The sequence below is a fragment of the Tupaia chinensis genome, unplaced genomic scaffold (assembly GCF_000334495.1).
Source record: "Tupaia chinensis unplaced genomic scaffold, TupChi_1.0 Scaffold000312_2, whole genome shotgun sequence".
Classification (NCBI taxonomy): domain Eukaryota; kingdom Metazoa; phylum Chordata; class Mammalia; order Scandentia; family Tupaiidae; genus Tupaia; species Tupaia belangeri.
In genome coordinates this window covers 815,266-831,051 of record NW_006159805.1, presented here as the reverse complement: position 1 = coordinate 831,051, position 15,786 = coordinate 815,266, and the positions used below count along the sequence as shown (strand labels likewise).

The 15,786-nt window shown below is 40.7% G+C and overlaps 1 protein-coding gene across 1 annotated transcript; it reads right to left on the bottom strand.

The window, feature by feature from the left end:
• Positions 1-633: 633 nt before the first annotated feature.
• On the bottom strand, positions 634-15,780 carry DUT (deoxyuridine triphosphatase). Its single transcript, XM_006151075.3, has 6 exons — positions 15,217-15,780; positions 12,374-12,465; positions 9,336-9,380; positions 1,981-2,055; positions 1,766-1,836; positions 634-1,062 (listed from the first exon to the last, which is right to left on the bottom strand). The coding sequence occupies exons 1-6, from the start codon at positions 15,369-15,371 to the stop codon at positions 1,006-1,008; spliced, it is 495 nt and encodes a 164-aa protein (XP_006151137.1). The 5' UTR covers positions 15,372-15,780; the 3' UTR covers positions 634-1,005.
• Positions 15,781-15,786: the final 6 nt, after the last annotated feature.

Genomic DNA, 15,786 nt, shown 5'->3' with positions numbered 1-15,786 from the left:
ACAACTACTTATAAAAAACCTATCTAGTAAAGATCTTTTATCCAAAATACATAAAGATCTCTTAAAATTCAGCAACAAGAAAACAAGACAATTAGAAAAATGGGCCAAAGACACTAATACACACTTCATCAAAGATATACCAATGACAAGTAGGTACACTAGAAGATGCTCCACATTATCAGGATAATGAAAACTAAAACGAGATCAAAGGAAAATTTAAAATAAATATTGGTTTAAAAATTCTGAGGATTATCTTTACTTTCATAAAGAATCCAAAGATTTAATAAGGAGGTGGGCAGCAGGTGGTGTGGTGGTTGAGGAACTAGATCCCACATGGTCAACACCACGGTTGGAGTTCTGGACCCAGTGACTTAAAAGACACTCAAGGCACATCCATGTGCATGCTCAAAACCCCAAGAGGAGAATGGAGGAAAAGGGATGACAGTGTGGCTATCTAACACCTGTTGGGTGATTTCTCACTTTCCCTCTTTGTCTCTCTATGGCTCTCCTTGACAAATGTACACACCCTATGTCCCTGTCCCCCAATTTAGACCAATGAGAAGGAAAGAACGAGGAATAACTTTAACTTCTTTTTACTTATTATTTTTCGTTCGGCTTGTACAATAATTCTTGTTTGCAAAAGAATGTAAGTTTATTGAATAAGAAGCACAGTTTATTTATTTATTTTTAAATAAAAGACATTGCTTAAAGGGATACCATTTACTGAGTTAAATACAACTTTTTAATTAAAACAAACAAAACAAAATGTCACTCTGCATTAGTTCACCACAAAGCAGATTTACATATGACTGTCCACAGCTGTCCACAGTAGAAAAACACGGCAAAGTTTTTATGTGATCCCAGAGGTACCCTTGTCCTTACTCATAAGAAAACAAAATGTTTTTCAAAGTTAAAGCTATTAAGTTTCTAGAAATACAAAACACTAGCAAAATCTTTTAAGAAAAAAAAATTTTTTTCTCTCATCTTCTGTTCATGGCATAAATTTTAATTTTTTCCAGTGGAACCAAAACCTCCTGAACCCCGTTCAGTGTCATCCAAACCCTGAAAGACAAAAACGCAGTAAGTCACCTAGTTAATTCAGTGCCTTTCAGTTCTTCTCTCTAGCTCTTGATATTAAGAATTTTATTCTTGGTATATCATCATTTCAAAAGGGTGATTACAAAAAGAAGAAAAACTTTCAAAAGTCCCATAAATTAGAATATTAGATAATTTTCAAAAAAACCTAAAGAAATAATTAGAATTTCACAGTATACTTAATTTACTACCCGAAGTAATAACATGTAACATCTATTTAAAAAACATTTCAATAAATTCTAAAACTAATTGATGTTGGTTTTGCCTACAGTAGGACTAGTCACATATGCTACTATTTAGTTACATAGCATATGAAATCTTCAAAATTAAATTTTTTTATTCACCTAAAATGTTGTATCATTGCCTACTCAGCTTTTTTTATTGTTATTTTTTTCAGGGGGAGAGGTTTTTGCTATAGGGCGCGTGCACTCGCCAGACAGAGACAGAGAGACAGAAAGCGAGAAATCACCCCCCGGGGGGATGGTCACGCTGCAATCCCTTCTCCTCCATTTTCCTCTCAGGATCTTGGGCACACATGCACACGCGCTCGGCGATGAGTTTTAAGCCAGCGGGTCCCAGAGGTGAACCACGGTCGACTATGTGGGAGTCCAGCGACATAGCCATTACACTAACTGCTGGTTGCCCACTACTCAGCTTTTATGATACTTACTTGAACTTCTTCTATTTCCGGGTAAAAAATTCGTTCACAAATGAGCTGTGCAATCCGGTCACCTTTTTTAACTTCAAAATGAAACAAACAAAACAGTTTATTGACAGTCTCTATATCTTGCCTTATTCAATGACAATTACAGGAGTCAATGTTATCTGCACATAAATAACTCAGAAAATTCACTACATTTATGTGAATGTATGTATTTCACATACCTTCAAACTTTTCTTTGCCGAAATTAAACAGTACAACACCAACATTTCCTCTATAATCTTCATCTATGACACCAGCTGGAGGAAAGAGAAATAATATTATCTTGATTTATGCTATCAGAACACTAGGGTGCGAGATTATTTTAACGTCATTCTTATGTCCCTCTACGATTTTACAATTGAGTAAATGAATACTGTTCTGGTATTATGGAAAGTCTCAAAACTGAGAAATGATATTGCTAAAATGAAAATAAAAATTTAGAAAATAAGTCATAATTTTCCAACCTATCTCCCTTTATCAAATGGTGACCATTTCCTGCTCTAAACTGGCAGCAGTGATTATGGTCTCTGCCCTACTGTCTGCCCACTGTGCACATGTCAAAAGGCTCGGGGAAAATTATGACTGCGGTTTCAAAGGCGTTTCCTGGTAGCCGCTTTTCATTAATATCCAGATTGAAATATGATTGAGCCATAAATAAAAACATCAAAAAGCCTGAAGATCTACAGTGGAATAAGTCAATGCTGACATGGTTAAGAAGCAGTCCTGCAAATACCAGAACACTTCATTTTTGTAATAAAATAAGAGCTTGGTTTTTCTGCCTATTGCTTATATTCTTTCTCTAATTTTAATTTGAACCATCCTGCCATTTTAGGCTTAGTCTGATCTCTCAGAAGACATTAGCACAATGAGTACACTTACACACATGTAATAGTACCTGTTTAAGACTATAAACATAGGGGAAACAGATCTTTGTGGAAGATCTGAACAGATCTCTTCCATCGCCCCAGAAAGCTATGTTTACCAGACCTGCTAGCATTTATCTTTGGGCCAAGAGTTTAAAATGTTTTCATAAACATAAGCCCAGATAACATGGGTGTGCCAGGCCTTCTCATTTCCTTCTCTATGTTGAGATGTAATTCACAGATCATACAATTCACACATTTAAAATACACAGCTCAATGATTTATAGTGTGTTCACAGTTGGACTATCATTACCGTAATCAACTTCAGAACATTTTCATTACCCCCAAAAGAAACCTCTGCCTACTAACAGTCACTCCCTATCCTCCCCGAGTATTATTATAGAAATTAATTCTTTCCCCTCTGTGAAAGGCTGGACAGGATTCATGTAAACTTAATTGAATATAGCTCCATGTTACATCTTACTTCTCCTTATTAACTTACTACCTCCTGAAAAAAGCTCTTATAAAGGGGGAGGGGGGAGAATTAAAAATAATCATAAATTTAGTTCAGTGGGAACTAATGCTGGTTAGCTATACTTCATTATTTCAAAGTTCACTGGAAAACACATTTGTTTTAGAATGAGGGTAATTCCTAAACATACACTTTCAATATTCTCATATAGAAAAACAAAACAAAACAACAATTTTCAGTTCTACCTTGAGGAAAACTACTTAAAAAAAAAACATTTCAGATGTTCCCAGTAGGTTATCATGGAACCCTGTGCTTTACAAGCGACAAGTAAAACTGAAATTAAGCACTTCTTAAAAGGTTCCTGAGGGACCAGCAGATGTGTAATAGCTACGTCACTGGGCTCTCATGTAATGAGTAGATCGTAGTTCGAGTCCTGGACGTCCAGTGGCTTAAACTCACGCCGGGCACTTGTGCATGTGTGCCCAAGATCCAGAGAGGAGAAGGGACTATGGCCCCCCTGGGGGGTGATTTCTTGCTTTCTGTCTTCCTCTGTCTTTCTGGTATACACATGCGCCCTATAGAAAAAAACCACTCCCTTTCCCTCCCCAAAAAAGGGTTCCTGATAATACATTTTTATGAGTTTGAATTAAAGATTAAAACATGAGTTGGTTCATCTCATGCCTAGACTGAAAGAAACAGAATCTATCTCCCTCTATTTTTTTTTCTTTTTTAAAGATTTTTGCTATAGTGTATGTGCACTTACTGGAGAGCACCAGATAGTAAGAGGGAAAGTGAGAACCAACCCCCAGAGAGGATGGCCATGCACACACACGCACCTGCATACTTTTCAAGTCACCAGGTCAAGGACCTGAACTGTAGTTAGCCATGTGGGAGCCCAGCACGATAACCATTATACTACCTGCTGGCCCTGAAACAGTCTATTCTTTTCTAGTTGTACAGCAACAGAGCTTTGACCAATTCAAAAAATAGTCAACCCTGGTTCTTATCCCCACTGCCAGTTGAGCATTAATGTCATTCCTTGTATTTATGAAAAAAAAAAAAAAACTAGATGGACCAGCTGTATTTCCCATATTTTCTAAATGAATAAAATTCTGGTTATAGAAAGAAGTATGACCAGAGTTAATGAAGGGACCAGCAGTTAGCGTAATGGCTATGTTGCTGAACTCCCATGCAGCCGACCGTGGTTTGAGTCCCGGACCCGGTGGCTCCAACTCACGCTGGGCGCGTGTGCATGCATGCCCAAGAACCCGAGAGAAGACTGGAGGAGAAGAGACTGTGGTATGGCCATCCCCCCTGGGGGATGATTTCTCGCTTTCTATCTCTCTGTCTCTCTGGCAAGCGCACATGCCCTATAGCAAAAACCTCTCCAAAAAAAAAGTTAATGATGAAGAAAACCCTTAGCATACTTAGCATAGCATGTTGTTCTAGACTGGCCACAAATGATTACAGAAGGCTATGGAATTTTAATGCTTGGAGATTTGGAAGTACAGACTAATAATTCATCTACTGTGAATGAGTTAGAGAAGGATGATATGGATTGACTTTTAAAGTCTCTTGCTTAGGGAACCAGCAGTTGGCATAATGGCTATGTCACTGGACTCTCACATAGTCAACCGCGGTTCATGACCCGGACCCGGTGGCTTAAAACTCACACCGGGTATGTGTGCTTGCATGCCCAAGATCCTGAGAGGAGAAGGGATTGTGGCGTGACCATCCCCCCTGGGGGGTGATTTCTCGCTTTCTGTCTCTATGTCTCTCTGTCTGTCTGGCGAGCGCATGCGCCCTATAGTGAAAATCTCTCCAAAAAAAAAAAAAGTCTCTTGCTTCTACTTTATTAGATAATTTTTAAATTACTCAAACAAAACAAATACAGGTGATCATCCCTAATCTGAAAGTCCGAAATCTAAAATGCCCTCACATCTCAAATTTTTTAGTGTCAACATGATGCCACAGTAGAAAATTCCACACCTAACCTCAAGCGACAGGTCCAGTCCAAAACACTGCAATCAAACATATTGTACAAAATTATCTTTAGGCTATGTGTGTAAGGTACCTATAAAACACAAATTTTGTGCTTAGGTTTGGGTCCCATAGACCAAAGATGAACTTGCTATATATGTGCAGACAGTCAAAAAAAATCTGAAAAAAAAAAAAAAAATCATAAATATTTCTGTTCCTAAGCATTTTGGATAAGTGGTACTCAACCTGTACATAAAAAGTAAAAGCAAATATTCCCCTACACTTTCTGAGAAAGTCAATGTTATACATTTTTTCTTTCCATTTAAAATATCATAGGCATCCTTTGGGATTAACATACTATAGAAAATAGGTTGCTCTTTTTAGATATAATATATGGAAATAAAATACCATTATTTCTATGTAACTGTTTTCTTACATATCAGACATTCAAGTTACTTTTACATTTTTGCTATAATAGACAAAGCAGCCTTTTATATATATATATATATATACTTATACTAATTAGTATTTTATTCTCACCAAATAGTTTATAAAAAGCACCTTCCTAGGTCAAAGGATGTGTATCTTCAATCTTAAAGGGTATTGCTAGATGAACTTTCCAAAAAAAAAAAAAAGGTATAGCCCCATCGGAAATATTTGAGAACACTCGTTTATAAAATCCTGGCCAGTACCAGATAGTAGCATTCTTTTTTTTTTTGAGAGATTTTTGCTATAGGGCGCGTGTGCTCGCCAGACAGACTGAGAAAAACATAGAGACAGAAAGCGAGAAATCCCCCCCAGGGGGGATGGTCACGCTGCAATCCCTTCTCCTCCATTCTCCTCTCGGGATCTTGGGCACGCACGCACACGCGCCCAGCGTGAGTTTTAAGCCACCGGGTCCAGGATGTGAACCGCGGTCGACTACGTGGGAGTCCAGCAACATAGCCATTACGTTAACTGCTGGTTCCCTAGATAGTAGCATTCTTAAAATCTGGCCAACATGAGTAAAATATGGCATCTCACAGCTTTACTTTTCATTCCTCTGATAGCTAGTGAGAAAAAACTTTTTCCTCCTGGATGTTTATTAGACTTTCATTTGCACATTCTCTTCTATATTTTATTTATATTTTCTTATCTGTTATTTTTCATGTTAGTTGCACATGTTTTTTGTTTGTTTTTTAATTTATGGTATTCCCTACCACACAAAAACATTTTTTTGTAAAGGCCTTCTGTTTTGTAGCTGTAAGTGGTCCTATCAGGGGTACTCGAACAGTTAGTTGTCTTGAATTCTGCAGAGCAAGGTAATCCACCGGGATTTTATGCTTGAGGCATAAAAATGTAAAAAGCCTTTGACTAAAAGAAATAAAGTCGTCTGAAGTCAATAAATATGCGTGATAGAAAAAAAGGCCGTCAATTAATCCTTTTTTTAGCACAAGTTCCATCAAATTAATTAATTAATTAATTAATTGCTCCAGTCCAAGTTCATTTACTAACCAACTGCCACTTTAACCTCAAGAAAAATCCAGGACAAGTCTTTCTTCATGTAAGGGATATAAGCATCGAGAATATTTCTCTTCATAAGAAAACAGAAAATACTCTGAAGTTATCATTGGAAAAATCATGCATTGGAACTGGCAGAGTGATTAACTGACTTCAGGCAAAAGTTTTACTGTGTCAAGACTTTGGCATCTCTTATGTTGGAAACCTTTGGTGAAAACTATCCACACCTACCAGATGTGAATTCTGAACGGAATCCTGCATACTCAACTTTTCCCTTTGACCCTTATTTACAGCCTGAGATTTCTAACAACATCTCTCTCCAGAAATAAAAACTATTGCCAACTATGATAAACTTGTGCCTAGGAGACATTTTTAAGATATTCTACATCCAAGAACACACAACAATGTGATTTTATGAATAACACCATCCCAATCACCAGGCAAACTAACTTTCCATTTCTTTTACATGAATTCTTTTCCAGTGGGTTGTTTTAAAAAGAGTAAAAATTAGTAACAGAGTTGAAAAGTTTCCACATAAAGAAAATCTGTAAAGCCTTTAGGGGACAAAATTATAATTTACAGAATATAATGTATGCCTAGAACTGTTAGATGCTTTACACATCTTATCATTTAATCCTCCCAACCCTAAGGCAAACACAATAATTCCCACTGTACAGATGAGGAAATCAAGGCTCCGGAACGGTCAGTTACAGAGAGCAGGCTAGTGACAGAGCCAGCTGATACTCCAAAGTCCCCATTCCCTATATACCCCTTTGAAATTCCTTAAAAATACATATAATCTTTTATACCTGCAAGTTATTCTCCCAAATGATCATCTTTGACCTTGGAAAAGTATGTTAGAAAACAAAGCATAACTAAACCAACCCCAGTGAACCCTCGATCAAGAGTGGGCTGTCGGGAACCAGCAGTTAGCGTGATGGCTATGTCGCTGGACTCCCACGTAGTCGACCGTGGTTCACGTCCTGGACCTGGTGGCTTAAAACTCACGCCGGGCACGTGTGCGTGCATGCCCAAGATCCCAAGAGAAGAATGGAGGAGAAGGGATTGCAGCGTGACCATCCCCTCTGGGGGGTGATTTTTCGCTTTCTGTCTCTCTGTCTCTCTCTGTCTGTCTGGCGAGGACATGCGCCCTATAGCAAAAAATCTCTCCAAAAAAAACAAGAGTGGGCTGTCAACGTCTATCCCTGCTATAAAAATCTTTCTTTACTTCCAAATAAAGAACTACTTTGGGGCTCCCATCTTGTCCCATAGCACCACCTAGTGACACCAGAGGAAGAGACAAGGCCCTTCCAAAAGTTAGGTTAGGGGCAGGACTGGGTTAGCCAGGCCTCACCATGTACTTAATCCTCCCTGACAGGTACTGAGCTAATTCAGGGCAGTGCTTGGTTAGGGAAGGGAACAGAGCAGGGTAATCTCTAGCATTTAACTGCAGTAGAAAAGAAGGGGGTTGGAATCACATGGATAGAAACTCCTGTTTTCAATATGATCAACTTGGGATCACACCTGAGCCAGCTTTTTTTTTTTTTTTAAGAGGTTTTTAACTATAGGGCGCGTGCGCTCACCAGACAGAGACAGAAAGCGAGAAATCACCCCCCAGAGGGGATGGCCACGCCGCAATCCCTTCTCCTCCATTCTCCTCTCAGGATCTTGGGCACACACGCACACGCACCCAGCCTGGGTTTTAAGCCACTGGGTCCAGGAAGCGAACCGCGGTCGACTACGTGGGAGTCCAGCGACATAGCCATTACACTAACTGCTGGTTCCCACACCTGAGCCAGTTTTCACATCTGTTAAAAAGCTCTGTAAAAGGCCCAGCCCTGGTGGCACATGGACAGTGCAATGTCCTGCCATGCTGCCAGCTATATGGAAGACTGGTATTTGGTTCCTAGATCAACATGTACATGCCAGGTCAGTATGCCTGCCCATGAGTCCTAGCTGGCTGGGAAGGCTGGAGGGAGGATTGAAGCACGAGACTGTTGAGGATGCTTATCTGTCTCTCTCTCATAAAATAAACAAACTTTTTTTAAAAAAAAAGGCCAGAGGAGATTGGAAATACAGTAATGGTGGCTATCAGAGGACCGTGTGGCTTCTTCACAAAAGGAGCCAGAAGAGGAAGTTAACTTTAGGAGACACGAGTAAGACTCTATCACAAGGGAAGTAAGTGTCACTGTTGCCTTTCTTGGCAAAAAAGTTAGCAAAGCATAGCATTTTTACTCTTCACTTCAGAGAAAGAGTCTCTTGTTTATTTTTGCCAGACATAAATGGCTCTCTCATAAAGGTAAGAAATTTTTTTCTAGAACTTTCTACGGAAAGAATTATATATTACCATCCCACCCAGCATAATAAGATTTTCTCTAAGAAGTCATTTTTGGACTAAATATAGATCATCACTAAACCAAGGCCAAAACTGTACATATCAGAGGCAAAAACTGTACCTATCGGATAATGCTGAGTTAACTTATTAGAAAAATAACATTCATTTTACAAAATGGTCATTTAAAAATTAGACATGAATATATAGTATTTGAAACCATACCATAATTGTCTATTATTTCAGGATATAAATTTCTAAAGAGGCTAGACACAACAAAAATTATTTCCTTATCTTGAAAATAAAATTTGTTACCTAAACACTCTCCTTTAAATAAAAACCAAGTAAATGCTTAGTAACATTTACCAAATAAAAAAGTAAATATGTTACCTCCTACATCTATGAAGTGTTTTGCAGCCAAGCCAGAACGTGGAGCTGAAAAAGAAAAAAGGAGACAATGACTGCATAAGGGAAGGGGTAGTTATGGATATAATCCATGCTACTTAAGCATTCACTCTCATCTCTGTAATACCTATTATCTCCATCTTGACTCTAACAAATGATACTGAATTTTAAAATGCATTGCTGAAGTTGGAAAGACTAGAATATTTAACAGTGTTTTAATTCAAAGCCAACTTAAACCACTCTCACATGACTTCAATGAAAGATCTGTGGTGGCGTAGATGGGGGAGAACTGTGGAATGAACAGAAAGCTGACCAAGAAGGACCAGTGCAGGCCGCTCTTTCAACTTTAGCCACAAGAGAAGGGAGGATCGAAGCTGGCACAACACAGGAGGGAGAAAAAGGACTTCTGTTTTAAGATTGGAGACGGAACATATACCATGTAGATGACAAGAGGGCAGAGAGAGAGAAAAAGAAAGAGAGAGACAGAGAATAAACCAAACCACAGTAGCGGAACTCAGCCTAGAACTTGGGACTCGTACTTGGGATTCAGATGCCTAATGAAACCCATAAATCAAAGATAATCATTCAAGTAAAAAGTTAAAAATTAAGCCTCAAAGAGTCAATTCTAGTATGCTTTTTATCCTTAATGAAAAAATTGCTAAGTTTAGACCTTAGAATCGGGCCTATCATTAATTAGCTTAACTTCTAGTACTTTATTACAGAATAACTTAAATCAGGCACTTGGTCAATAAAAGCTGCCTCTTCTTGCCTTGACATGGATTTTACTTCATCCTTAACCTCCTACCCAACAAAAAAGTCTTAAAAAAAAATGGAGTCACTGATGCCAACAGAGACGAGGAAGCCCATTCTGTTCTTCTTTAAAGGGCTAAGTCCTGAACAGTTCTCCTAAACACAGCTCACAAGACAGTGACAGTCTACTTCCCTTCCATGGAGACGGCGGGTCACAGTGCCATTTGCTCCTTTATGTTTACTCTGAAGTAACCAGACGTATTTATGTTCTTCTAAATAAATTTTGAATTCTTTGGTGACAATGGACCTGCTCCAAAAAAAAAAAAAAAACCAAACATGTTCATTCGCACTCCATTTTATCACAGCCTTTCCTTCTGGACAACTCTAGAGTATCTTCGCCCTAACCCTAATCCCATGGAAGGATGCCAAAACAAGAAAAGGTTAAGTCAGCTGATACTTCCTGGGACCAATAGGGGCTATAAGTTGCTTATTTTTTTTCCCCTAAAGGATTATTTTCTTTAACTTTTATGTATTTATTTAAATTTGAACAGAGAGGAACAGAGCAAGAGAGAGAAAAAGCAAGCCGCCAGGTCAGGGACTTGAACCACAGTCAGCCATGTGGGAGTTCAGCACCCTTAATCACCACGCCACCTGCAGGTCCCAGAAGTTTTAATCTCATAGTATAAAACACCATGTAACATCATTTAAACTATTTTCTCTCTCTTTTTCTTTTAAGGTATTTGCCACAGGGTACGTGCACTCACCAAAAGGCGAAATGGAAAGTGACAAATCACTTCCAAAGGGGGGGATGACAATCCCACAATTCCTCCTCTACCATTCTCCTAGGATTTTGGACATGCATGCATACATGCCCAGCATGATTTTCCAGCCACCAGGTTTGGGACTCGAACCATAGTTGGCCATGCAGAAGTCCAGCACCTAAACCACCATGCCACCTACTGGCCCTATCCTCTTTTCTAATACCATGAATATTTGCCACCCTCATCACTGTCTTCACAAAGAAGTTTGACTGACATGCAATCTAATCCTTGAAGAGGAGTTGGCAGTAGCACTAGAAAAAGTTCTAGTTAAAAATCATCTACATTTTCAGGGGACCAGCAGATAGTGTAATAGTTACATTGCTGGACTCTCATGTAGCTGACCATGGTTCAAGTCCTAGACCTGGCAGTTTAAAACTCATGCCTGGTATGTGTGCCCAAAATCCAGAGAAGAGAATGGAAGAAAAGGGACTGCGGCATGGCCATCCCTCCTGGGGGATGATTTGCTTTCTGTCTGTCTCTTTCTGTGTCTCTCTGGCAAGCGCACATGCCCTGTAACAGAAATCTTTAAATCTTTAAAAAAAAAATCAACATTTTTAGTTTTCTGCACAGTGAATAGTTGTGAAAATCTCTAGACCAATGTGAAACCAGTAAGTATAAAAAATAGAAGGGCAAGGGCCTGCAGGTGGCATGATGGTTAAGGTGTTGGACTCCCACACGGCGGACCACAGTTTGAGTACTGGACCTGGGAGCTTGCAGTCTCACTTTCCCTGTCTTTCTCTCTCTGGTCAAATTAAAATAATAATAATAATAATAAATGAAAATAAATAAATCCTTAAAAAATTAAAAAAAAAAGAAATAGAAGGGCAAAAAAAGACAAAAGCAGGCATGTAAATGAAGGTTTTTGGATGGCTTTACTTGTCATTGCACACGGCACCTTTTTTAAAAAAAATTTATTTACCTTCATTCATCATCATCATTTTTTTAGAGAGGTTTTTGCTATAGAGCACGTGCACTCACCAGAAAGACAGAGACAGAAAGTGAGAAATCACCCCCCTGTGGGGATGGCCACTCTGCAATCCCTTCTCTTCCATTTTCCTCTCGGGATCTTGGGCACCAGTGTGAGTTTAAGCAGTAGGGTCTGAGATTCAAACCGTGGTCTACTACATGGGAGTCCAGCGACATAGCCATTATGCCAACTGCTGGTCCCCATCATCATTATTTTTAAATTTGCTACAGGGCATGCATGCTCACTATAGAGAGAGATAAAGGAAAAGTGAGAAAGCAAGCCACCAGGTCTGGGACTCAAACTGTGGTCGTCCATGTAGAAGTCCAGTGCCTTAATGACCATCATGCCACCTTGCTGGCCCCACACATGGTACTTAACTTTAGCATACCACTCAAGCAATGTCCCTTCACCTGTTGTCCAAGATGAAGAAACACATCACAAAGGAAGAGCCTGACAAATAGTTACCTGTTTCTTAAACCACTTACCTACTCTTCCATAACACCCAGAAGGAAGAGCTATCTGAATGTCAGTCTTCACAAGGGTTTTCTCCATAGGTGGCACTGTATAATCGTACGCACTAAGAAGATATTGAAAAACATAAGTGGCATTTACTTACACAATTGTTTTTATATTTTCTTTCCCTGGCCAAGCATATAGAATTCTTAAAATTTCATAAAATTGAAGTCTGCTCTAGGACTCACAGAAATGCCCTGACACATATTTTGAAAGAGTCTATAGTCAAACTACATTACTATACTTTTATCTGTCTAAATGGAGACTGTATTATATGCCTTTCAGCTACTATCGTCTATACCTCGCATTTTTCTTTCTTTTCCCTTTTACTATCATCACTCACTCCCTTATCCTGTACTTAGGATTTAAACCAGTAGTTCTCACAAATGAATTACCTAGGATGTTTTTAATAGCTCTGCATAGCTTCTCTTGGGTAGAAAAGTCCAAGCTGAATATTTAGTAGGTGCTACTTTTTCTTTTTTTTAAAGAGAGATTTTTTTGTTATAGGGCATGCTTGCTTTCCAGAGAGACAAAGAAAGTGAGAAACCACCCCCCAGGGGGGATGGCTACTCCGCAATCCCTTCTCCATTCTCCTCTCAAGATTTTGGGAAGGCACGCACACATGCCTGGCCTGAGTTTCAAGCTGCTGGATCTGGGTATTGAACTGTGGTTGGCTATGTGGGAATTCAACACTTTAAGGACTTGGTCACCTGCTGGCCCCTCGGGAGCACTGCTTTTAAAGAGGACAATTGCTACACTTGTTATGGCAGGGGTTTTACGCTCAGTAGTTCAGAGGCCCCCCCAGGCGGACCACGGACTGAAAAGGTGTGGAGTCTCTCATTTGCGCAGACTGGATCCATCCTAAATTTACCAGGTCAAGAATTCCAGATAAACTGTTTCTGCCTTCATCTGCAGATTACAAAAAATATGGCAGGGGCCAGCAGCTGGTGTGATGGTTAAGGAGCTGTACTCCTACATGGTCAGCCGCAGTTTACATCCTGGACCTGGTGGCTTGCTTTCTCACTTACCCTTTCTCTTGCTTTCTGTCTCTCTCTGGTGAGTGCACATGCTTTATAGCAAATTAAGTGATAATAATAAACAAAATTAAATAAATAATTATTAAAAGAAAAATATGGTAGGGATCCACAGCACTTTCAAAAACTGAATACTGTTACCAGAGTAAAAAGTACAAAAAAATCCATACCGGAGAAGATGCTCAGATTAGAAAAAAAAAAAAAAATCAAGCCCTTGAAGTTGCCTCAAGCATTTTCAGCTGGAGAATATGTAAAACACTTGTCTCAAAAGGGAATTAGTACTGGCATCCAAAACCTGTGGAACTGAGAGCAGTTAAGTTCTGAGGCCCAAGTAGCTTCAGATTAGAAAATGCAAATCGTCAGGCAATATTTTCATTTAAACATGTTATATTGGGGGTCTGGCAGTTGGTGTAATGGATATGTCACTGGACTCCCATGTAGTCGACCCAGGTCCGAGTTCCGGATTCGGTGGCTTAAACTCACGCATGTGTGTGCATGCGTGATCAGGATCCGGAGAAGAGAATGGAGAAGGGATTGTGGCGTGGCCATCCCCCCTGAGGGGGGATTTCTTGCTTTCTGTCTCTTTCTGGCTAGCACATGCACCCTACAGCAAAAACTTCTACAAAAAAAAAAATGTTCTATTGGGCCAGTGAGGTGGTGTGGTGGTTAAGGTGCTGGATTCCCACATGCCTGACTATACAGTTCAAGTCATGGACCCCGCAGCTTAAAAAACACACTGGGCACATGTGCATGTGTACCCAAAACCCCGAGAAAAGAATGGAGGAGAACTGACTGGCACAATCATCCCCCTGGGGCGAGGTGGTGCTTCCTCACTTCTCCGTTTCCCTCACTACTGACTGTCTTGGGTGAATGAACTACTTGCCCTATAGCAAATTAAAAAAAAAAAATTATAGTTAAAACTAGAAACAAAACCAAAAAATTACAATATATTGTTATGACAAAGAATTTGAATAAAAGAAATCAAAAAGTGCCATCCAAGGAGGGCTAGTTCCTCATTTTATCTGTTAAAAAAAAAACACCTACCTCAGGACTGTTGGAGGATTAAACAGCACATGAGACAAATTTCAGTACACACTCCCCATATGGCTAACCACAGTTCAAGTCCTGGACCTGGTGGCTCACCACCACCAACCCCCCACTCCCCGCGTGCCTACCTCTAGTCACATTAAAATAAATGAATGAATAAATAAAATTAAAATAAATAATTCTAAAAAAAAAAAAAAAGGCTGGTTGTACTACTGACATCCTTTCCATATGCCTACCCTTGGTGAAAGTCCCAGTCCTTGTGCCAAAAATGTAGAGAAGCTTCAAGGCAGAAGTGGCCTTCATTTAATCCTTAAGTATTTTCATACTTCCACTCAGACTCTCACCTTGATTTTTCTTTCTACTGAGTCCAGCATCACCCTCAGACCACTATTTGAAGGCCAAGATGAACCTTATCTGTTTCTATCTTCCACTAGCAAAGCGTACAAAAAAATGTTGGAAAATAACGCCTTAAAGGGTATTTTATAGACATTCACTTACCATTCCGCATTTTTTACTCAAATCTCTACTGGATTTACGGTCAAGACGAAAGCTAAAATTCCCAACATAGAAAACAAGAAATCCTACACCACCTATGGGTCTGCATGTTTCTGGAAGGTTTTCAGGGAGGCTTCGCCCCGTGGGAGCAGACGCCGGGTATACAGTATTGCTGCAACCCGCGAGCTGGGTAACTCGGAGTCGGGTCTCCGTGCGGGCCGACCTCCCACCTCACTCACCTGTACAGGTCGTAGCCCGCCGCCCGTGCGGAGCCCCGGGTCGGGGCTGTGGCGTGCTCCGACAGCCGGGCAAAGCGCAGCCGCATGGCGCCGTCCTCCGCAGGCCGGGCCCGCTTGCTGGGGGAGACCGCGAGCGTGTCTTCAGAGCAAGGCATGACAGCGCGAGCGGAGGAGAGAGCAGAGGTAACGCGAGCGCAGGGTGAGCCCGGAACAGGGAGCGCGCCAAACCAAATTTCCCGCCGGCCCCTCCTGGACGAGCCCACGGCTGTGGGTCAGAGGGGAGGGGAGTTTCAAATTTGGAGCCAGAAGCCCGTTTCAAAAGGTCGTTTTGGAATCGGAAACTACCGGGCGTTTTTAATTCTCCAGACTCAGCGCGCAGGTGCCAGGTGCAGGGACAGCATTCGTGCGGGGCCCGCAGACCGCAGAGAGCCAGCCCGTCCCCCAGGACCCCGAGTGGGCTCGCTCCCGCGCTCGGCAGTGCGCACGCCCACCGCCCACCGCCCGGCGCCAGGAGCCCGCGCCGTCCCAGCCACGTGGGGGCCTCCCGCCCGCCGCTCTCCTCCCAGCCCC

Coding starts and splice junctions, on each gene's coding strand:
- DUT (XM_006151075.3), bottom strand. CDS start 15,371: ATGCCTTGCTCTGAAGACACGCTCGCGGTCTCCCCCAGCAAGCGGGCC. Junction 9,381..12,373: donor TGGGTGTTATGGAAGAGTAG/GTAAGTGGTTTA, acceptor TTTCTTTTTCAG/CTCCACGTTCTGGCTTGGCT. Junction 2,056..9,335: donor ACACTTCATAGATGTAGGAG/GTAACATATTTA, acceptor TCTTTCCTCCAG/CTGGTGTCATAGATGAAGAT.